Source organism: Zootoca vivipara, chromosome 7 (genome assembly GCF_965207765.1).
Source record: "Zootoca vivipara chromosome 7, rZooViv2.hap1.1, whole genome shotgun sequence".
NCBI classification, from domain to species: Eukaryota; Metazoa; Chordata; class Lepidosauria; order Squamata; family Lacertidae; genus Zootoca; species Zootoca vivipara.
This window is the reverse complement of record NC_142590.1, coordinates 19,556,593-19,579,802: the sequence shown is the minus strand read 5'-3', so window position 1 is coordinate 19,579,802 and position 23,210 is coordinate 19,556,593. Positions and strand designations below refer to the sequence as shown.

The 23,210-nt window shown below is 43.7% G+C and overlaps 1 protein-coding gene across 3 annotated transcripts in view; it reads left to right on the top strand.

Moving 5' to 3' along the window:
- LOC118089425 (uncharacterized) overlaps positions 1 to 19,623 on the top strand; it is a 62,754-nt gene extending 43,131 nt beyond the window's left edge. Inside the window, exons 5-8 of one of the 3 annotated variants that reach the window (XM_035124074.3) lie at positions 663 to 845; positions 2,307 to 2,366; positions 6,898 to 7,001; positions 19,132 to 19,623. In XM_035124074.3, coding sequence (XP_034979965.2) covers positions 663 to 845; positions 2,307 to 2,366; positions 6,898 to 6,993 — 339 coding nt within the window. In that variant the 3' untranslated portion in view covers positions 6,994 to 7,001; positions 19,132 to 19,623. Of the gene's footprint in view, positions 1 to 662; positions 846 to 2,306; positions 2,367 to 6,897; positions 7,017 to 19,131 lie in introns of all 3 variants that reach the window. The other 2 variants (XM_035124073.3, XM_035124072.3) reach the window with 2 other exon arrangements.
- The last annotated feature ends 3,587 nt before the right edge of the window (positions 19,624 to 23,210 follow it).

Below are 23,210 nucleotides of genomic sequence, written 5' to 3'. Positions count from 1 at the left end.
AACCAACTCACCTAATTGAAGATTTTGATGAAAGCCTTACAAATGAGGTCAAATTTGATCATATGGGTGAATACTTGCCAGGCTATTCTGCAAGACTCATCTCCACACAGATCATGTGCTGAGATCATTTCATGATAGTAGAAGAGCAACTGTGTGAGTTTGCTCGACAAAGAGGTGGAATTGTACAACTGAGGTGAAGGCAGGTACTTGTATAGTGGTATTTTGGTGACAGGTCATGTATGGCTGTGCTGTTCTTTTCTGAGAACACGGTGTAATCTCAGTTTCTTGTTCATAGAAACATGGGGGAGGAGGAGGAGAAAGAGGTAATGATCTTGCATGAATGCTGTCTTAGGGCAGAGTTCTATTGCACCCAGCAAACTGCTTCAAACATTACTGCAAAGAGTTGGTGCATCTCTGTAACTTCCGAGGATGTTGGCAGCCAGCGTACAAATTTTCCAGAGTACCATGTTTCAACCCAAGGGTGGCATTTTTCCTGGCATTTTGAAGGGGAGAAAAAATATCAGTTTCAATTCTTTCTTTTTTTTAAACTGACAGCACTCTGATAAATAAGAAGTAACACTTCAGTTGCCTGACCTTTGAGTTGTGATAGATTAAAAGCTGGCGATGGTTTTAACTGCAAAGTTTCTTCTCTTTTATAAAAGGTTGAATACCACCCTTTCCATAGGCCTCAAGAATTAGTGGATTACTGCCAAAGCAGGAATATTGTTTTCGAAGGCTACTGCCCACTTGCCAAAGGTGAAGCCCTTAGTCATCCAGACGTAATTCAGCTTGCAAAAAAATATGGCAGAACTCCTGCACAAATATGTATACGCTGGAGCATACAGGTAAGTTCTAAAGTTGCCAGCATTCTTGGTCCCGTCCAGGTGTGCTGAATCCGAGTAGATATTGCGGGAAGGGACTGACATCACGCACGATGTTGTGACATGTGATGTTTGTGCGTTGTGCAGCAGCTCGGCTTCCATTCCCGACGGCTCCTCCACCTTTTCCTCCTCCTGCTGCTGTCACAGGCTGGGGGCTACTTCCTCTCCATGGCAGCAGGAGGAGAAACCTCCAGGTTCCTGGCTAATGTGATAGCATCACATACAGGCATCGCACCTGGACAAACATTGAGGGGGCCCAGCCCCCTGCTAACAAATATTGGGGGGGGAGGCTCAAAGGGGTTCACCATGAACCCATCTCTATTAAAAGAAATGTCTGTAATATAACGTATTTCCCGCCCACCCACATAAAACATGCCCAGTAGTAGTAGACATACCTCGTGTGCCTTTTAGTGCCCTCAGTGCTAGGAGTACACTGATGTTTCAAGGTTGTACGGTAGCTATTTAAAGTAATTGGCTTGAAGTCTAGACGATTGTTGGGTAGAGAGATTGAAAGATACCTTGTTCCTGGGACTAAGTTTAGCTTGGCTGTTCCTGCTAGTGTTACACAAGCAATCTGTTAGTGGAAGAGATCCAAAGATTGAGCATCCTCTTCTTCTGTCAATGTAGAACTACGGTGGCTGAAATACTGGCCTGCAAGAAGTAGGGTGCTGTGTGGATTAATTCTTTGTCAATGCCACTGTGCCCAAATGTGACCTGCAGAGTTGTGTTTGATGAGCGCATGGTTCTTCCCTTGGATAATATACTTGCAAGTCATTTCAGTATTAGTGTTTTATAGAGAGACTTCTAATATTGTTATATTCGGAGATACATAGGACCCAAAAGTGACTGCAGACATCTTGCTAAAGGAGGTATTTTGGCCTAGTGCAGGCTCCTTCAACCTCAGCCCTCCAGATGTTTTTGGCTTACAACTCCCATGATCCCTAGCTGGCAGAACCAGTGGTCAGGGATGATGGGCATTGTAGTCTCAAAAAATCTGGAGGGCGGAGGTTAAGGAAGCCTGGCCTAGTGCTTCCAAACAGCAGATGAAGGGAGCAAACCTGTATGTGGGCTGTACCACTGAGGATAGGGGTTTACAGGGTTCATAGGAAACTAGCACATCAGGGAGAAGAGTAGACTAACACCTGGTTTCCATGTACAGTACAGGGGTTTTTATGTGGAAGAGCTATCAGTCATTAGAATTCCCCACATGGTACATTCCAGACACATGCTTATCATCTCAACTAAGCTGAATCGTTTCAGGTTAACTAAACATTTGTAAGGAGATGATTTACTGACAACTTCCACTAATTAGACTCATTGACTTAGGTGAGATAGTTCAAATTCATTCTCCCACTCCCTCTTTCCATTTTCTTTTTAAAAATAGAACTTTAGTAATATATAAATGGTTTTTATTTTTCATTCTAGAATGGCATTGTCACTATTCCAAAGTCTACCAAACCAGAGAGGGTCCTGGAAAACTGTCAGGTAAGAGCAGATTGCCTTGCGCCAGGTGTACATAAATTATTGTACTTTGGACATAACTTTTCATTATTTTACACTCCTCTTCTGCCATCCCATGTCTATTAACATAAGATGGAATACTTGGGAATAACATGAGAATGAACCAGAACTTTAGCAAGCACATGTGAAAGGAAACAATGAGAAGTTAAAAAGCTGTTGATTGATCTGAAACATCACAATCCCAGTGACTTAAAACATTGAGAAAATGGCAAGGAGCCAAGTGAAGTAGTAGGCACCTCCATGAGAAGAACAAAAGTGTAATCACATTATTTAAAGAAATGTAATATAGCGTATTAAGGGCATCATGTGCTAAAAGAGGAAATAAATCCTGCAGCAATTCCCAGTTAAACCTAGACTAAAGCTAAATTTGAAACGGATAAAGCTAAATTTGTATGTTTTAAAATGAGTTGGGCTACAATGAAGATTTAGCCTTATAAGTAATAACCTAAACATACTTCCACTTGCTGAAACTCAAAGTTCCCTATAGAGGGGATATCTCTCCTCTTTTCACTAGGCAGAAAAAAGGAGGAATTTGAATTTGATTGTATAAGTTTTAAAATCATGTGATTTTAGTAACATTTCTAAAAGTAAAGTATTAGATACCTCTTATTTTTTGTATTGATTCTGCTTGCTCCACTTGATGTTGTCAGTTACCACTATGAGAGATTGTTCTCTTTGTCTGTTTCTTCACAAAAGACTATTTGTTCCCAAAATGAAAATAGAAAGAAGTTTGGCTTAGGAGTAGAATGAAGTTTAGCTTTAGTTCTTGGGAGACCAAATATTGAAAATATTTAACACTCAAGTGCAGATTGAGAAGGGGACAGTTCCCCTGCAATTAAGGAGATTAAGGGCAATTATGTTTGCAATATGGGTGGGGTGGGAAGCAGAGTGAACCAGATCAGGATTGGGGGGGGGGGCTTAAGACCCTTGTACCAAGATTTAACATTGCTTCCAGACAGTACATGTATTGAGGGGTTTTTTTTGGCATAAAGTTTGTGGACAAGATATATACAGCATCAGCTGTTTATTGAGCAGCCATTCTGATTTGTTTGTGGGGGAGTTTTATCCCATAGTTTCTAGTGCATTTTCCCCATCACTTTCCTAACTGCAAAAGGTCTGGAATTTTTTGAAGGGAGAGGAAGTGGGTTTGTTGTGCAAAAGCGTCACACCCACTTTAATGGCACAGCCTGAATTTGCCAGTATGCAATTTAATCCCACTCACAAAATATGGCAGTCTGGAAGTGCCCTAAGTGTTGTTGGATTGTGCAATGAATGGAAAGCTGTTTTGGGTGTCCAAAATGGTTGCATTTAATTTCTAAAGACGGAACTTAGTGTGCACACATACACACGAAAATAAGGGTAAGTTGAAAGCAAGCTAAAAGGGACATTCAAGAGACAATTGTCTATAGGACAATTGGAGCTTATTTAATACCAGAATACCAGAAGTACAGATTATAACGATGAACACAAATTGGAAAGATACAAACAAGTCCAAGAGAATGCAAGTGTGATTGGTGAGCAAAGTCAAGGAGGTTATAAAAAGCAAGAAGGCTTCCTTTAAAAAGTGGAAGTCTTGGCCAAGTTAGAAAAATAAAAAGGGGCACCAACTCTGGCAAAACAAATGTCGGTTGGTGATAAGGCAAGGAAATTGGAGAGCACCTTGCTAAAAACACTGACACAAGCAACACATTTCTTTAAATATATCAGAAGCAGGAAATCAGCCAGAGAGAGGCGGTTGGTTTCTCTGATGGCAAAGATTCGAAAGGGTTATTGAAAGAGGATAGGAAGATTGCAGAAGAGCACAAAACTTATTTAATGTTAGTTTTCAGCATGGGAGATGTTGGGCAGATACTTGCTCCTGAACCACCTTTTCAGGAAGGGTTTTTGAAGAACTAAGGTTGCGTTCTGCTGCACACTTACTTGGCAATGAACTTCACTGTACACAGTGAGACAGAGGATCACTCACACAAGACTGTGATGGCCAAGAGCTTAGATGGCTTTAAAAGGGGTTTAGCAAATGCATGTAAGTCTTATCGCGACCTTAGGGTGAAAGCTGGGAGATAGCTGGATAGATAGATAAATAAGTAGATAAAATTATCCTTGATAGTTAAATGAAACCTCTGCGTTCATAGACCAGTTGCTATGGGTGAACTGAGGGAGAAGTCATGACATTTATTTGCATCAGCGTTTCCCAAATTTGGGTCTCCGGCTGGTTTTGGGCTACAGTTCCCATCATCCCTGACCACTAGCTAGGGAAAATGGGAGTTTTAGATCAATAACATCTGGAGATCCAAGTTTGGGAAACCCTGATTTACATGTTAAGAAAATATATATTCCACCCTTTCCAATGCATTTTGCATCACACAGGGCAGCTAACAGTGACTGAACCAATCAAAGCATATAATCAGCATATGAGCCGAAACAAACAGATACTGTAAAATGAAGGCAAGTGCAGCAGATAAACGCAACTAAAATTAGGGTTTGTTAAGGCCATGCTACACTGAACAGGAAACTATTAGAAGGAGAAGGTACAAGGAGGGTTCTGATTAGCTTGTCAGTTCACACTTGGTAACCAGGTGTTGCAATTGTGTTTTTAAGGGTTTCGGTCGCTAATGCAGTTTACCTATGTAGGGAAGCTTTTTAATGTGTAATGTTTTATTATGTTTATATATATGTTGGTAGCTGCCCAGAGTGGCTGGGGCAACCCAGTCAGATGGGCAGGGTAGAAATCATAAAATTGTTGTTGTTGTTGTTGTTGTTATTTAAGTGTTCCGCCACCCCACCCTCCAAAGAAAATCAGCACAGAGGTGGTGTTGGGGAGGCAACACAGAAAGCATGGGAAAGCAGTGGGCTGGCAAAATGTGCCATGAACATTTTGCCATGAGCAGTCGCACAGATATTCCAGTTGTCTTCACCAGTTAAAACAGTGAACCAGTGCTTTAGTTGACTAAGCTACCAGTTTGAATAAATTAATGCTTGCAATCCTGTCCTTTTAAAAACTTTGCTAAAAACACACCTCAGGTAGTCCTGGGGAAGAAGGGATTCATTGCTTCTGAGACAGCCAAGGGAAGATAAGGACTCCTTACCGATATGCCGGGTGCGTAGCATAACAGTTGCACATCTTGTGCTGCCGTCTCTGCCTTTATCCATGCACACAGCTTACAGGAATTCCCAGTTCAGGGAACCAAGCTAGGGAAAGGGGAGGCAGGCAAGGAAATGGCCTTTCACCGTACGACATACGCTGCCTGTGATCGAACTTAGTAAACTCTAGGAAAGAGTCCCTTCCTTACAGTCTGTGTCTATCCTCCCCCAGGAGCCATTCTAGCAGTTCTACGTGCCAACTGGTGTGTTCCAGGAACTAAACCTGTGCTTCTCAGAAAGTGTATTTACAAGGAGGGATGACTCCTTGTCTGGCTAGGAGAAGGGATTTTTTTAAAAAAAACAAAACTCCCAGCCAGGGAAACCCCTTTCTCCCAGAAGCTCTTAGTCTTATCAACATTCTGTGTATAGTATGTCATCACTGTGTCCCCCCCCCCCAAATGAACACTGGCTTAATTAAATAGTCTTAAAAGTGTAAGACTTGTTATTTTGTTGTGGTTTTCTTTCCCAAGTTCTCCTTCACTTGGTGTTTTGACCCACATTTCTCCCCAAATCGTTAATGGTGATTTACAGGGGTGTGGGAAGACAGAACAGAAGGTATTCATGGGCATCCCATGATTTTGGAACAGATCGTGGTATTATAGCTGTAGATGAGACTTCAGGGTCCAACCAGGGGTAGCTACAAAATTCTGTTGAATTGTCTCCCACAAGAGTCAGCAATGGCTATTAACTTGGGTGGTTAAATTCATGGAGGATAAGGCTACCATTGGCTACTAATTCTGATGGCACGCTGGTTGTGCTCAGATCCTGCATCTGTTTGGCCACTGTGGGAGCAGGATGCAGGACTAAATGTGCCCAGCAGCCTCTTTTTAAGTTCCTACATTACGTTCATGTTCAGTTTATGTTGTACTGAGCGTGTGGGAAGTTGGGAACAAACAGTGATGGACAAGAAATGGCTTAGTAGTGCAGGCATGGCCAAAGTCCGTTTCGGGGGCCCAGTCGATTTAATCCGGCCTCCTTGGCGGCATATGTCCCGGGGTAAAATTGTAAAAAAAAGCTCAACAACTTCAATCCTAAAAAAAGCTCAACAGCTTCGGTCAGCCCTCATACATGTTCACTTCATCAAATCTGGCCCTCTTTGAAAAACGTTTGGGCACCCCTGGCTTAGTAAAACAGTTTAAATAGATCAAGTATGTGAGCCTAGACACGTCATAGAGAGGAAGTCAAGTATCTTCCAAATTAAGTAGAGCTATGACATTCTAACTATCTGGTTGTAGATACAAACTCTTGAACCAAAAATATGATTCAGGATGCCGGAGAGTTTTTAAGAAGCAGGCGGGTGGTTTTTATTGTTGCTTTGTATGTGTCCCACTAACCACATATACATTCCCCTTAGGTCTTTGACTTTTCCCTAGCAGAAGATGATGTTGCAATTCTGAATGGAATGCATGATGGGAGACATGTCTCCTGGGATCCAACCCCAGTTGTTTAGATGCCAAGGTTTGGATTGTTGTTGTAAGTTCCATAGTATCTGAAGGGACAATGCTGCTTTTGTAATGTATTCTCATGCAATAATGCAAAAGAAAATGAAATATTGCCTTGATAATTAGCGGTACAACCTATTTGGGTGTGGTAATATGTACGGTAACTTAATACAGAGAAGGTAGAATTTACAGTTTTCTCCCCCAAGCCCTTTGGCATCATCACTCTTCAGCCTTCCCAACAAGTTTGATGCTTTTTTTTTTCTGCTCCAGCAAAGCCCTGCCATTTTGTATCTAGCATTATTATTATTTTAAATACTGTAATAATAATGGGTGGTATTCAACTAAGTTTGAGTATAGACTTTACATTCATGGGCCTAATTTAGTCATGTTCTTGGTTGTCACGGGCCTATTCCGAGTAAAACTTGACGCAAAAAGCCCCTCCACTATTTCCTATGAAACAGCCCTCTGGCATGAAGCATTCCTTAGATCGCTCTCATCCTTTCCATGCATGCCAGCACAGGATGTGCTCCAGAACTCCAGTAAGAAGCGCCCCATTCCTTCTGACTGGAAGTTATCCTTGGCCCCAGTGGGGACTAAAATTTCAACATTTGCAAGCATCTACAGTGAAACAGCCTCAGATCCGTAGATTCTGCAAAAAGTGAAGGACAGCTGCTATTTTGAATTCTCTAGTTCATTCTGCTTGGTTCTTCTGTACTCAAGCAACCCCAGAAAATTGTGCCTGTCTTGCCAAGGCCATCCAACATCTTATGGTAATAATAAGTGCCATAGAGCTAGTTTCTGCTCTTTGGTCATCTTTGTTTCCCCCCAAAGTCAAGAGACACCAGAGCAAATTTTTATGCAAATAGGTGTGAACGAGTTCTAAAGAAAAATACCTTCAGTATAGAGAATCTGTAATACATCTAGATGAGCCTGATCTGGGGAGATTTTCTAGCTTCGATAGAGGCCTACCTGCATTCTCACTTCCTGAGGGTCAGCTATGGGAATGAAGAATACCACCATGGGGTCCTGCTATTTTTTCCTCCAGGGTCTTCATGAAGATTCTGGTAGCCATGATAACCGATTTCCAGATAGTAGAGAACAATGTTCAGCACCCCAACCTCAACTCAAGGTCTTCAGGATGTGATGCTCATGCGTCAGGGGATGCAGAAACAAAGATTAAGGGATAGGAAGTAGGTATCACCTTCTTTACCTGATGCCCCCAAGGCCCCAATGGTAAATCTGATCAATCGGTTCTATTAGGAGACTATTAGGAGACTGGGTTAACTGCTGGTAGTGCCAGATCTACTTCAACAGGACTCTTTTCTTCATCCTCAGCCACAGCTATTTCTCTTGAGTGTATGGAGGTTGATAGGCAGATCTTGATAGCCATTAAATGCCCCTCAGGGTGAACTTCATTGATTTAGCCGCTCGTAAATCTTCCACTGCTCCTACTTACAACAGCATTTGGAAAGCCTTCAAGGGCGTACCCACCACGGGGCAAGTTAGGGCAGCTGCCCTACTCTAGAAGCAGGGCTGGTGGGCAGAGGCGGAGCACAGCCCGGCGGAGCGCGAGTTCGCCATTCCCGCCACACCCTCCCTCCAGCTCCCCGGCGCGCCCTCAGGCAAGGCCAAGCGCGGCGGGGAACCAGGGAGCGCGGCGCGGTGGGCGGGAACGCCGAACTCGCGCTCCACTGGGCTGGGCTCCGCCTCCGCCCACCAGCCCTGCTTCTAGGGAGGGGCACAGCCCGGCGGAGCGCGAGTTCGCCGTTCCCGCCCACTTTGTGGCCCCTCCCCTTCCGTGCCTTGGCCCCTCCCCTTGCCCCCCCTACTTTTGATCCTGGGTACGCCCATGAAAGCCTTTAGATGTTTTGATTCTTGGGTTTGTTGCAGTTTCACTAAGAGTTAATTTAGTTTTCATCTAGGTTGGATTTCGGGGTAAACGTGATGTTATACACTTCACGCTGGAACCTAGTATTAAAACTTGCATTAAAGTCTGTGTAGTGTATGTTTTAGACAGAGCCTCTGCCCATTGAATTATCAGCCTGGCATTAGGTATGCAGTCACGCTGGTCTGATATTTTCGGAGTTCCTGTGTCTAGAAGTGTATGGAAAGTCTGACTGTGATTTATATTGTTTTAGGACTTCCTGGAGCAGTTTTCCCACTGCTGTGCTGTTTTAGCCGTATCACAAAACAAAAGTTCCTTGCTTTTTTATCACCCCAGCTTGTAGTGAGCTGGTATTGTTGTTTGTCCCTGAAGTTTTGTTGCTAACACTTTGAGCGGAGACAACGTTTCTCCCCTTGATTACAACTCCTGAGGGAGATTCTGAAAACATTTTGAAGGGATGCCTTAAGGGTCCACGCCCTAAATTACATTTGATCATGTTTTTAAGAGACACTTTTCCGACGGGTTCCCTTGGTCCACCTCTCACTTGCAGTAAAGTTTGGGCTTTTTCACATGCTACATGACTGCAAACTAAGGTTTGACTCGGGAGTGTGTACTTAAGAGCAGATCACGTTGATGAGTGATATGCTAAAATTACTTGCAAACATGCATGCATTACAGATTTTCAGAAGTTTAATTTGTGAAGAGGTTTATTATTATTATTATTACTATTACTATTAAGGCCTGGAAACGATGCCTTATGAGGAACGGCTTAGGGAGCTGGGTATGTTTAGCCTGGAGAAGAGAAGGTTAAGGGGTGATAATGATAGCCATGTTCAAATATATAAAAGGATGTCATATAGAGGAGGGAGAAAGGTTGTTTTCTGCTGCTCCAGAGAAGCGGACACGGAGCAATGGATTCAAACTACAAGAAAGAAGATTCCACCTAAACATTAGGAAGAACTTCCTGACAGTAAGAGCTGTTCGGCAGTGGAATTTGCTACCAAGGAGTGTAGTGGAGTCTCCTTCTTTGGAGGTCTTTAAGCAGAGGCTTGACAGGCATATGTCAATAATGTTTTGATGGTGTTTCCTGCTTGGCAGGGGTTGGACTGGATGGCCCTTGTGGTCTCTTCCAACTCTACGATTCTATGATTCTACTATTTTGTTGGCAAGCAGGAGCTACTTAAATTCTTTGCTGTTGTGTTTTCTATGACAACCCTGATGCTTCCTGCAATAAACAAACACAGTGTGCAGGACAGATCCCTAAATGGCTGGTGTGAACCGTGAGACTCTGACCACATCTCTCCAGTATATTCACCAGGGCATATATGCATGCCCTTCATACTTAGACGTAGGTGGCGCTGTGATCTAAACCACTCAGCCTCTTGGGCTTGCTGATTGGAAGGTTGATGGTTTGAATCCACGCGACGGGGTGAGCTCCCATTGCTCTGTCCCAGCTCCTGCCAACCTAGCAGTTCGAAAGCATGTCAGTGCAAGTAGATAAATAGGTACCGCTGCTGCGGGAAGGTAAACGGCGTTTCCGTGTGCTCTGGTTTCTGTCACGGTGTCCTGTTTCGGTTTAGTCATGGCGGCAACGTGACCCGGAAAGCTGTCTGTGGACAAAGGCCGGCTCCCTCGGCCTGAAAGCGAGATGAGCGCCGCAACCCCATAGTCGGCTTTGACTGGACTTAACCGCCCAGAGGTCCTTTACCTTTTACCTTTATAATTCTTAGATGCTTATCTGCCCCTAAAATCTTGTTCTTGTGGTGGAGGAGGAGATGGCCATGCGCTCCCCCAATTCCTTATTGCATAATACAGGTTGCAGGTGCTCCACATGGATGTCTGTGCATGACAGCATGAAGGGTGGAAAGTTCCCGATGTTGGGCACTCTGCCTCCTCCTCCTCTTTCTTAAGGGAGAAGATGCACCTGATTCTCTCTCTCTGTGTGTGTGTGCTGCACATTACATTTGTGTGCCTTAAGCAAGATGTGCAAATATGGCCACACATCCATCACAGAATTGGGGTCTTTAAGCCAGGGTAAGCCTCTTAAATGGGCATTTGTATTTCCTGTAGGAATCACCAGTGCAGCTACAGCAAAAGTGCGGAAGCTTCTCTAAGCTACATCGGAGTATTTCTGCATTATTATTATTTTTGCAGGGCAAGCTTGAGTTGGCTGGAGATTAGATCCAGCTAACCATGCGACCTTGTGTTCTAACCTTAAAAAGCTGGTTTGTTGACAGTGGGGAGGGTGTAATGGCAGGTGCAACCAGCGCATGGAAATTGTGTGAAAGCACACTTCCTTTCAAAGAACAGTTACTGAAAGTAACAGTTATGTTCTGTGATTTCTCCCCCACCCCAAAGCTTTTCACCACCATTGCTGCTCCTGACAGCTATTTGTTTGACTTCCTTACAGTGCAGAGGAAGGGCAACTCTTGAGTAAAGCTACCTAAAAGCAAGGAAAAATGAGGCCCAGGCTTCTCTAGTGCAACTGACAGCTCGATCGGTTGTGTGCATTTAGAATGTGCCACAAGAGCTTGAGTGTGAAGGTTTAAGCATGGGGAAACCCGTATCTGGTGTTAAGCCCTCGTTCCCTGGGCGGTTAGCTGTGCAAAGTGCTTCCTTCTCAGTTCTTAAGCAGCACATGGCAGGTTAAAGAGAGAGCATACGAACCTGGGACATTAGTGCAAAATGGCACTGCCCATTAGCAAAAGTAAGGATGGTGCTTCTGCTGCAGCTGTACAAGTTAGCACCGCAGGTTAAGCAAATCCCTAGAAATAGGGATGAGGATCCCTGAGGATCTGAAGACTTGCTATACCACAATGTGCAAAGCACAGCACAGGCGCAGATCCCAACTTGGCCCACAGCACCTTCCTTACAGATACTATGTTACAGGTAGGTAGCTGTGTTGGTCTGCCGTAGTTGAAACAAAATGAAAAAAATTCCTTCCAGTAGGACTTTAGAGACCAACTTAGTTTGTTATTGGTATGAGCTTTCGTGTGCATGCACACTTCTTGTGTGTTACAGTCAAGAAAGCCTCCTCCCAGCATCACAGGAATGGAATACTATTTTCTTGTATAAACTGGGAGTCTTCCTGTGTTCTGCTTGCTGTAGCTTTCCATCAACTTGTAGAGAATTTTTATCGAGCTTTCTGGCATGCTGCTGAATTTAGAAAACAAGGAAAAGGTTGCTCTCAGTTCTTTTGACCAGGAAATACTTTGGGCTATGAAGTTTCATATTGCTTGATCAACAGTTTTGAAAAGAAGTAAATTTTTGCCTTCAGAGATGGTTTTGGCACGTTTTCATAGAGCTGGGGTGAAAGAAGAAGCTTTTATCAGCATATCTCAAGACCTGGCTTTTCTAATGGTATTATTTATAAATGACATTTACACCCCACCTACCCTCACAGCAAGGTAAAGGGGGTATGAAAGGTTCTCCCTCTCTTCTGCTTTATCCTCAAAACAAGACTGTAAGGCATATTAGACTGAGAGACAGTGATGGGCGCAAGGTCAGTCTGCAAACTTCTCTATTTCAGTTTGCCACCTGGAAAATAAATTAATACTGACACAACCTCACAGGGCAGGTGCTGGCTAAAGTTGCCAACTCTCTCTCTCCCCCCCTCCATTTCTGCCACACTGGACCCATTCTTGGGCTAGACACCCACTCACAAATCAGGTTAAATCTTTTCCAGGTATGCTCAATGTACTGAAACATTTTACCTGCTGAACTTCTGCTGTTAAATGTACGGGAGCAAAAAGAAAAGAAAAAGGAAAGAGAAATTGGCAACCTTAGAACTATATAAGGTTCCAAGTGATTCACATTCCTTAAAGCACGATCGCAGCCTACCAGATGTTTTCCAAAGTTCCTAGCCCACGAAAATGTTCACAAGAGCGTACCCAGGATCAAAACTAGGGGGGGGCACTTCAGCCACGCCACCCACCCCCAGCCACCCGATTGGATGGCTGGCGATGACGTGGCTGGGATCCCCCCAGGAGGCGTGGTCAACATCCACACACCCCAGAGGAGAGGGGACTGGAGCCATTGCCGCTGCTTCGCCCGCTCCTTTTACCGGCAGTGGTGACTAAAACAAGGTGACTAAAACGAGGCAGCAGCAGCTGCCTCCATCGAGGGAAACCTGGATCTGGACCTGGGCTAACTTCAGCCCACACTCCTTCAAGTCACAGCGAGCACAGCACAGAAAGTGCTGCCCCACAATGCTCTGCGGCACTTCATTCGCTGCCGCTAATGCCGTTTTGCTTCAGTCGAGCAGGCCGAGGCAGAGCACAGCTGGCAGCTTCCCTGCCTGTCGTGCTGTGCTCTCCCTTTTATGCTTCTGGGGGGCAGCTGCCCCCCTGCCCTGCACTGGGTACGCCCATGCAAGAGCGTGATTGTGTGTGCCTACTTATGTTAGTCATTTGTGGCTTAGTAATGGTCTGTTGTGGGAGGGCATAGCCAGCTTTCCCATCTTAGAGAACACTCCTGTGTGATTTACCTGCAAACAGTTGATCATGCTAATGGATCTTTGTAAGCTGGGCCTATATAAATGATCATCCTAAATAAGACTAATAAATAGCAGCAGCAATAAAGCAGCTTGACTATTTATTGACTGATTTATCTATGTCTTGAGTGACCTGAAAGTGGTGGTTCAAAAAGAAAGGGGAAGAGCGAGCTTCTCAGCTATGTTAGGAGTGTCAAATGGTGCCACTGTTCAAATTTCAATACCACTCGTGCATGTCCTTTTTGTGTTAGAAACAGAAACATTCGGCCAAGAGAAAATGTTTCGAAAGACAATTTGGGGTATGTAAAGCACAAATGGTGCCCCACCTCATGTTTCCTCTTAATACAATACCCAAGAGGGTATCCCTCAGTGCCAAAGATAATTAAGAAACGCACCGTACCCATTTAAAACAAATACAGCATTCCTAATTTCCTTCTTTGGGCACTTGGTAACTTTCCTCTGTTACTTCCCCATGCATCTGTCAACTGTTTGCTGATTTTCATCATGAAGCAGATTAATTCTGTGCATGCCTACTTGCAAGCAAGTCCCATTAGACTAAACTTGAGTGTTGCAGCCTAGAAATGTTAATATCAGTAAAACAAATGGGGCTGACTTTTGAATCATAAGTTCATGGGATGGGCCCCCAAAGTTCTTTTCACAAACGCAAGTGGTGCTATTGAAGTTTTCCACTTAAATAGAATTAAAGAAGTGCTTTTGATAGGACCATACATTTCAATTTAAAAATGGCTTTTGTAGTCGTTATTTATTCTGTGATCAATATTCAAGAGTGATGCACTTTAAACAGTATTTTTAAAGCTTCTTTTAATGTTCCAAGGAGGCAGCAAGATGGGAAAGCTTCTCATTGTGCGTTTGGGTCTTGCCCAGTGGATAGAAATGTACGTTTCCCCACAGGTTTCCATTATCCCAATGTGCATCCTTCCACGGGAGATGCATTTATGTATCTCCTTTGAGTCAAGATCCAGAAACACACACTCATGCTTCTTTCACTCTTTATCTGTAACATCCCGGGTCAGAACATATTTCGGGATGTTTGGTGTAATATAGGTGCTGTTCTGCATCTGTTAGATATTTGCCTGGCCCTCCCTCCAAAGGAGACCAGGGCGGCGTGCATACAATCCAGCCTTACAACAGAACAAACTACTACAAACACTCTCGCAAAAACGGCAGTAAAACAACAGAACCTCCCAGCTAGCAGAAATGATAAAGACATCCGTCCCAATTGCCCTTTCCCAAACAGGCTTGAAGAGACAAGTGTGTGCTTCAACTGGTGGAAGGCAGGGAGGGAGAAAACCAATGAGACGGACAGCCACAGATCAATGGGGAGGGATTTCCATAACTAAGGGGCCGCTACAGAGAAGACCTTAGCCTGTGTCCCTGCCAATCAGGCTGCACTTATTGGCAGGATCACAAGCAGAGCCTCCCCTGCAGATTTTAAATGCAGAGTTGGCTGATATTCCCATCTTCTCTGACCACTTGCTATGCTGGCTGGGGCTGATGGGAGTTGGAGTCCAACCCACCATGTGGTTGGGCACTGGGCTGTCACTGTCTGTGGTGGCAGAATTAGGCGCATTTTTTGAAAGAAGGAAGGGTGGGAGGGAGTTGCTGCCACCAACTCTGGATTTCAGGGAACCATTTGTGCTACACACTTTCATTGCAAGTTCAAGTCAGAAATTTCCCCATGAGAACTTTCAGCTCAGATTTATTTTTCCCCACTGAATGCAAGTTACGGTGGGGCACCCCCTGAATAAATAAATTACTTTTGGGAGCCAGCCTAGCATGACTTTATGATACTAAGTTTGCCACTCTAGATAGGTTAGGTTTTGCTCATCTGGAAACTGTAGGCAATCCACTGCACTCGATCACAACTTTTACTTAGGGCAGGAGTGAAATGGAGTTATTTCTGCAGATAAGCAAAAATTAGCTTTCAGGGGAAATCCCACTTAGCTTGGGTCCTCACACCTGGGCAGAAGTCCTGATTAATCTGAACAATTTAAAGCCACAACAGAGCATCTTTTGCTAGACCGCTCTGATGATCAGTGGGGGAATGGAAATGGCTGTGAAATAATAAAGAAAAGAGGAAAGATCAACAAGAAAAATGTCAAAGGGAAGGGTGAGGCTGATGGCTGCCCAGCTACAGAGTTTCCTGTCTGATTTTTCTGAGGGTAGACTGTTGTTTAATCTCCACTTTTTGTTCAGTCTTTTTTCTTCAATGCAGCTTGCTTATTATATGACTGAAAAGCAGTTGAGAAATGCCGATGGTGGTTGTAAAATGCACACATAAGGCATTTCTGACCAAGCTGTACATTTGATTGCAGAGAACTGAAGATGTTACGGCTCCTTTCCTTGCCCACAATTTAAGCTAGAAGATAATTATGTCACCGCTCTATAGGCAGTAAGCAGGCTGCAGAAATTATAAGTTCAGAAGCCTCAGAGTCAAAATATATGTACTATGGGCCTGATATACTGTAGTAAACACCAGCCTGTTTCCCTTTAAAGTGGTACAACTGGGTGACGTGAGCTCTGCCTTTTCAAAGCTCTGCTCTTGGATGAAAGTTCCCTTGCCGAAGTAAACAAGGCTTGCGAGTTGTCAGATCTCTTCTGTATGTTTGATATTGGTGGAGTAAAAGATGCTTCTTTTAAATGCCCCGCGAGAGTTAAACAGTTTACTCTTTATGACTCCAACAAAGACTTCCAATTTGGGAAGCCAATGTCTGATTACTGAGCACACTTCTCAGGCTTCTATGAAATTCTGCACCTGTGTAAGAGAATGAATTTGCTGGCATAAGTTTGCCATGAGATCCTCTTAAATTTCCCTTGAAAGCTTGCTTTAGCCATCTCTATATGACTGCAGTTTCTCTACTTTCTTCACGACATAATACCCAAAGTTGGCATTCATTGTACATCAAAGTATACTACATACCACTCCCATTGTTCCCAATCTGTTTCCTACTTCCCAAAGTTCCAGTAACCTCTCAGTGGAAAATATATAAAGGATGGTATTCATGGCATTTGTTCTGTCAGCACAAGCACTTCTGATTTTACCCAGAGAACTAATCCATTTTAGTTCTCCTCCCCCTGCGCCAAACAAAAGAAAAGCACAGGCATCTTTAAAGGTGCCGATCATGAAAGCTCCCAGACCTGCTTGTCTGCAGTTTGGCAGGTTTCTCTCATGTCTGCAGTTTTCAGACCAATTGCCCACAAAACACATTGGGAGATTAAGTGATTCCTATTTTACCTACCCCAAACCTGTGACAGCTGCCCTTGCAGGAAAACTACTGCAGATTTTACTCCTGAGATTTTACAGGATTCATACCTCCAAAAGGGTGGTCTTGTCTACAAATTTCATCCAGTTCTACCCCAAAATAAAGTTTTAATATGTTTCCTTAATAAAAAATAAAACCTTAAAGGTTTCCAGCAGTGGACCAATTTGTAGTTTAACAGGCTTTGTCTACTCTGGAGAAGCTAATATACCTGCAAATTTCATCCATTTCTGTGGTACATTATATAATATAAATCACAAGATGCTGTGTGTTATGTTTCTCTTGAGGTAGGGCATGTTGATTCTATGATCAAAAAGGCGGCTCAGTCACAAAGAACTTGGGAGATATCAAAGAAGCTCACGTTTGGACAATAATGCAATTCTAAGTTGAGGGAATTCTACTATAAACTTCACCCCTATTTTCATTCTACAGCTGAAGGATCATTTTATCTGCTTCTGCCGTGCATGCTTTTCCCATGATGGAGCAGCTCTCTGGGATTTTTCTTTTACTATTTCCCGGATGTTGCTTTGCAGAGTTGATAGTTTCTTAACTTATTAAGGTTATTTTTCAGTTGATTCAACTGAATATTTGCAGGGTGTTGGACTCGATGACCCTTGTGGTCCCTTCCAACTCTACAATTCTGTGATTTTGTTTGTGAAGCCCTGCTTTCCATCCTTTGGATCAGTGACCACGTCTATCCAACTGGAGACAAATTTCACCCATGCATGCCTGAATCCTTCTTTCTAAGGACTGATATTTGTATTGCTATCTAAGCATATTACTCTGGCACCAGCTACTATGTTAGCTTTGGGGGTGTGGGTGCTGCCAAAAACTACTGCAAGCTAACATATGAATTGAGTTCTAGTCAGCTATTTGGGTGGAATTGCATATGCTTAAGAAGTTCCGTGAGAAAAAAACCTTAGCTCTTCTGCAGTGTCCAGTGTTGACGGTGATGCAAACTTAAGGGAACAGTTTGTGCACTGATCGGTCTGAGGTTGACACATACTGCATTCATTGTTCCTGCTTCTGGAGAGAGAATTCCTCAGGTTCTCACTCCCAGTGAATGAAATCATAATGAGACTTTTGAAGAGGCGTAAGTGTTGGAGAGCACTTAGGAATTCACCCAGGCACCTTAGGAGCACGGTTGCATCTGTTGGGTTTAGAGAAGGCAATAACTCCACCTGACAGTATTCCTTTGCAAAAGGCAAGCATCAACTTGCGCTGGTCTAAGTAAAAAAAAAAGGGGGGGGAATTGGGAATGGTTTCAAATTTGTTTTCAAATAATGACCTTCACAATCTGAAACATGATTAAACTCTGACAGTGCCTATGCTAAAATGAAATTGACTATTAAAGTTAGCAATATTTATGTATGTATGTATGTATCTGTGTATGTATGTTGGGTCATTTGGCCTATAGGCATTCAAGGTTACTACAAACAAGCTGGATACAGACTATTGTTTTTAAGTGAATTGGAAGTGATTTGAGAAGTGTTTTGCTAATCCCATGTCATTTCCACACAGTTATTCCAGCCAACTTTTTTCTCGGTCAGATTTGTTTTGCTGGTTTTTGAAACCATGCAGATCCTGTTAGCCTAAGCAGCAGTAGATTGTACAAAACAGGACTTCTTTTTTCTTCTTCTTCTTTGGTGATCACTCGTAGCCAAGTAAGATTGTCTTCCATGAACACGGCCTTAACAGGGAGTCTATAAGTGACTGTAGAGGCCAATTCTTGATCCACATGTCCGTCCACAGTGGGGACATACGGTAGGTGTTCAGGAAGGCTTTTAATGTTTAATAGATTATTGTGTTTTATTTTTCTGTTGGAAGCCGCCCAGAGTGGCTGGGGAAACCCAGCCAGATGGGCGGGGTATAAATAATAAATTATTATTATTATAGGTTTCCAGGCGGGAGTTGATCATGGTGAGGGTTTGCCAAGCGTGCCTTCCTCTTAGCATGCTTCTCCTGAGTTCAAGTGTCTTGAAAACCCACGGCACCTTTGGTAAAGGCTGTTCTCCAATTGGAGCACTTGCAGGCCAGTGTTTCCCAATTGTCAGTGTTTATACTACATTTTTTAGATTTGCCTTGAGAGAGTCTCTAAACCTCTTTTGTTGACCACCAGCATTACACTTTCCATTCTTAAGTTGGGAATAGAGTAGTTGCTTTGGAAAATGATAATTAGGCATGCGAACAACATGACCAGTCCAACGAAGTTGATGTTGAAGAATCATTGCTTTGACACTGGTGATCTTTGCTTCTTCCATTACACTGGCATTAGTTTGCCTGTCTTCCCAAATGATGCCGAAATCCAGCATTGCCTGAGCTTTGTGAGTGCAGCATTCTCCCAATTGAAGTGCAGAGTGTTTGAGGACCAGGCCATTTGCAGGGAAACAGGACTAAGGCTGAGTTTGCTATGGTTGCATTAGCAGTATACCAAGAGTATTATAACTTTACAGGCTAACATTTGACATCCTCTTCTTCTTCTTTTCAGGTCTTTGACTTTAGTCTGAAAAAAGAAGATATGGAATTTTTAAACTCTATGAATATTGACAGAAAACTGATTCACCTTACCTACCCATTATGGAAAGGATAATCTTAAAACATTGCAATGGCTCAAACCATGAAGATATCAAAACTACACAAATCCGTTTTGCTATAAATGTATTTTAGATAACCCAATATTCCCATCTTCCTACCTCACTAAAATACCTTTTGGGAAATCATGAGTCATTCTTCATCCCAACTAAATCTAAGTAAAATGATATTACAGAAGACAGCAGCAGCCTTGTGATTCTTGCCACGTGCCAGGCAAACGGGGTTTGCCATTGGATGCTAGTGGAAATGAACTGGTCTGGTTAATTTAATGAAATGCCCACATACACATAATTGCATGAAAGCAACTAAATCAGTTTAGAACCAGATGCTCCTATTAGATCATCACAGTCTCATTTTACTGGCAATAAAGATCTTTAAACAAGTAGTAGTCCTTGCTTGATGAAAGCTCTTTTAATTCATACTTCTTATAAGCAACAAATCCTTCACTTAGTTAAGGTGCAGACAAGGAGGCAGCATGTAGATAAGCCTCACTCTGCCTGCAGTGGCTATAGACCAGTGGTTCCCAAAGGGGTGGGGGTGGGATTACTGGAAGAGTACATGTCTTAACTTTTTACTTTTCTAGTATGGTTTGACCAGAAGTATCTTACTCTGTTGTCCTTTCCTCCCAAGAGAATAACATTCACTGAAGTCACGTTTACTGAGGACATCCAAGGTACTAGAGGTTCTGCTTGGTTCTACTTCCTGTAGTGCAGTCATGCTCTCTATGGTTGACTGGTGATGGGCATATTAACCCATCTTTGGTTCTTTCTTCAGAACAGAGGTGGAGCTAGCTGCTGTGGCACCTGGAGCGGTGCACATGCTGTCCACCTGGGGGCGGGTGTCCCGGGGGCGCTGCCAGTGGCGAGCATCCAAGGGGGGCACCACGGCAAGCGTACCAGGGGGCAGGCCTCCCACGGGGGGTGGAGCGAGCTGCCCATGACGGGCTGCTTCCTAGGTGGGGGGGAGGGAGTCGCGCCACTTTGCCAGCAGCCTTCCTCCCTTCCCTCTTCCTTTTGACAGCTCGGTGGAGGCTCCCACCCCAGAAGCAGCCCGGGAGCGGGGGGAAACAGCGCGCTGCCCGCCCGGAACCCCCAAGCCTCCCCCGAGCTGTCAAAACGAAGGGGGAAGGCACAGCTCCGCCCCTTCCCCCGATGGCTCGGGGTAGGCTTGGGAGTCGTGGGCGGGTGGTGCGCTGAATGTCTCCTCCCTCAGTGATAAAACCCGGGTCGACCACCCCCACTGCCCCCTTCCTCCGCTCCACTTCAGAATGCAGAAGTTAAGTGTGTTAAGGCAGAATTTCAAATGTGGTTATATTTAAGGAGCTGCTCATGTGAACAGCAGTGAGAAAATCCTATACACACCTGGGAGTATGCCCCATTGAACTCTCCGTGGTTTGCTTTTGAGTAGACTTGTACAGGATTGTGCCCAGTTTTCATCCAATTACTCCTGCAGGACTATCTTCTGCTGTTTTGTTTGCCTTTGTTCGCAAGAACCGATGCTTTTTCTGCCATGGCGTCAGAAGGCTTCCAATCCTGACATTATCTAAAAATGAAACCTTTATATCCCATTACCACACATTCTGAGTCACTCCATCCCTTCGATTGTGTCATGTTACTCTGACATACCAAATCCCTCCGAGTAGGATACATAAGAACAAGTTTCACAAAGAAAGGAACATATTGTTTGTTTTCAGCCTCCGTTAGCTCACTTCCTTTCAGTTGTCTCTATAAATTAGCAAAATATGTCCAGGCTGTAGCCGTGAGGCCGCTTGCAAAGGGGTTTCCTTACGTGATTCTCCATGCTTTCTCTCTGACAGTTGCAATTTAACGGTTCTCTTGTTATGTCCGACGTCTATCAACTCAAAACATGAACGCGTTAGGGTTCCACGGCTGATGGAATTGACAGAGCAGTTTTATCTGAGTCATTCAGAAACAGGCGTGCAGCAATTGAAACGGATGGTTTGCAAAACACACACGCAAGTAAATGCACAAGTGAGGCGTTCTCTTTCTGCTCCCTGATAATTTGCAACTGCCGAGAAAGATGCCCAGGATAGAGCTCCATTTAACAGGACAGGAATTTCCTCCTGTGTGGTTATTAGTATCCTGTGGTTATGGGTCATATTCACCGTTTACACCAAGCCAAGCTGGAGCGTTTCCTTTCTCAGTTCTTAAAAACCAGCGGCAGAGAAGTTTCTTCAGCTCAAAGGTTGCATTCCCCCATTGCTAGCCATCTAAGGACTCCATAGTTCTCGGAATCAGATGAAACCAACGAGGATGGGCGGGGAAAGAGGCAAATTGTACTGTACGATTTGGACTACGCAACAAAAACTAGAGGTTTCCAAATACGCATTCACACATGCACATTTCTCTGTCCTCCGAGAGGCATTATCACAGTTCCAGGACACATTCCAGTGATTGCCAAAGCCCTCGAGACTGATGAGGATCATGTCCCCAGGCCTGAGGTCCTCAGGCTTGTTAGTTGATGGAGACGCAACAGATGTTTCTTCAATAATTACTCATAGTGATTATTGGCCAGTCATTGATCAAAGGTATCAATCAAGAACTTCCTTTGGGAGTCTCTCCCACACACACCACCGGTTGAATCCTGCTCTGGGTTGGTATGGCACAGGCAAATCTTGACCCATTGCCCTCCTCCAACTCGGGAGCAGACCTCAATGGTGGCTTATTCTGAAACCATCTTCTGGGTAATGATACAGTGGAACCTCGGTTTTCGAACATAATCTGTTCCAGAAGACCGTTCAAGTTCCAAAACGTTCCAAAACCGAAAACTCAATACAGAAGCCTCAATACAATAGGGAAACTCAAAATGGAAGCTGCCAGGCGCATTCAAAAACGGAAATATTTACTTCGGGGTTTATGGTGTTAGGGTTCCGAAATGTTTGTCAACGGAGATGTTAGAAAACCAAGGTTCCACTGTAGTTTTATTATTTATATCCCGTCCATTTCTGGGCAGCTTACAACATATATTAAAAATGGTCAAACATCAGACATAAATCATTTCCCAATATGTACCTAATGAAATCAAACAAAAAAACCTCCCTTCCAATTACATTTCCAGCAACGGGGATTATAATTATTGTTTCCTTTGTTCAAAATAAATGGAGTAATATATTGATAGCTCCAACATCATATTGAAGAACGCCCCCAGAAATCCATCCCAAACTGATAAAGGCCTATTTCTCCTCTGTCTTGTGCACTTTATCATACACTCCTTTACACAAAATGCCAATATAATCTTATAGATCTTCAACAGTTATCGGAGACAAGGGGAAATTACATCAGGCTGATTAATGGTTTAAGATATGGGACCACATCAGAGCTGGCACAACCAACAAGCAATGCAAGAATGAAAGAGGAAATATTTACACTTCGTTACAAAATGAAGTGGTAAGTAGTGTGTAGATGTTTTAGGCAAGAGGAAATAAACTTTTGATGCATTCTCACAAATCCATCTCTCCGGTTGTGGAGAGATAGAGAAGCAGTCCACTATGCATCAGCTAGGATCATTGATCATGAGAATAACAGATGAGGCCAGGAGTAGAAAAGTAGTCCTGGTCCTTTGCTTCATCTTGACGTTCGTTCGTTCTTTCTTTCTTTTCTTTTATTTAACTGGGCTGGCCCAGAGTAAGATGCAGGACCCAGTAGAGTTGCTAGCAGTGAAACAGTATCCCCCTAAGCTGGTGGGGCAAGGAGCCAGAAAAAGGAAGGGCGTTTGACTTTTAGGTTCATGTGTATACATCCCAACGGGAAGTTGCTCACTACTGGGCAATTGCTGGCAGAAGACCCGATCCTCTTCATTTGTGTATGCAACTTTGCAAGAAATTTCCCTGGCTTTATCACACCCCCTTAAGAAGAGCTTGCCAAAGACAGTACAGAGTAGTTTCCTGTTACTTCCCTGTTAACCACCTCGTCTCGCAAATCGAGATGATAAATCAGAATACTTTTTTGCCACCCT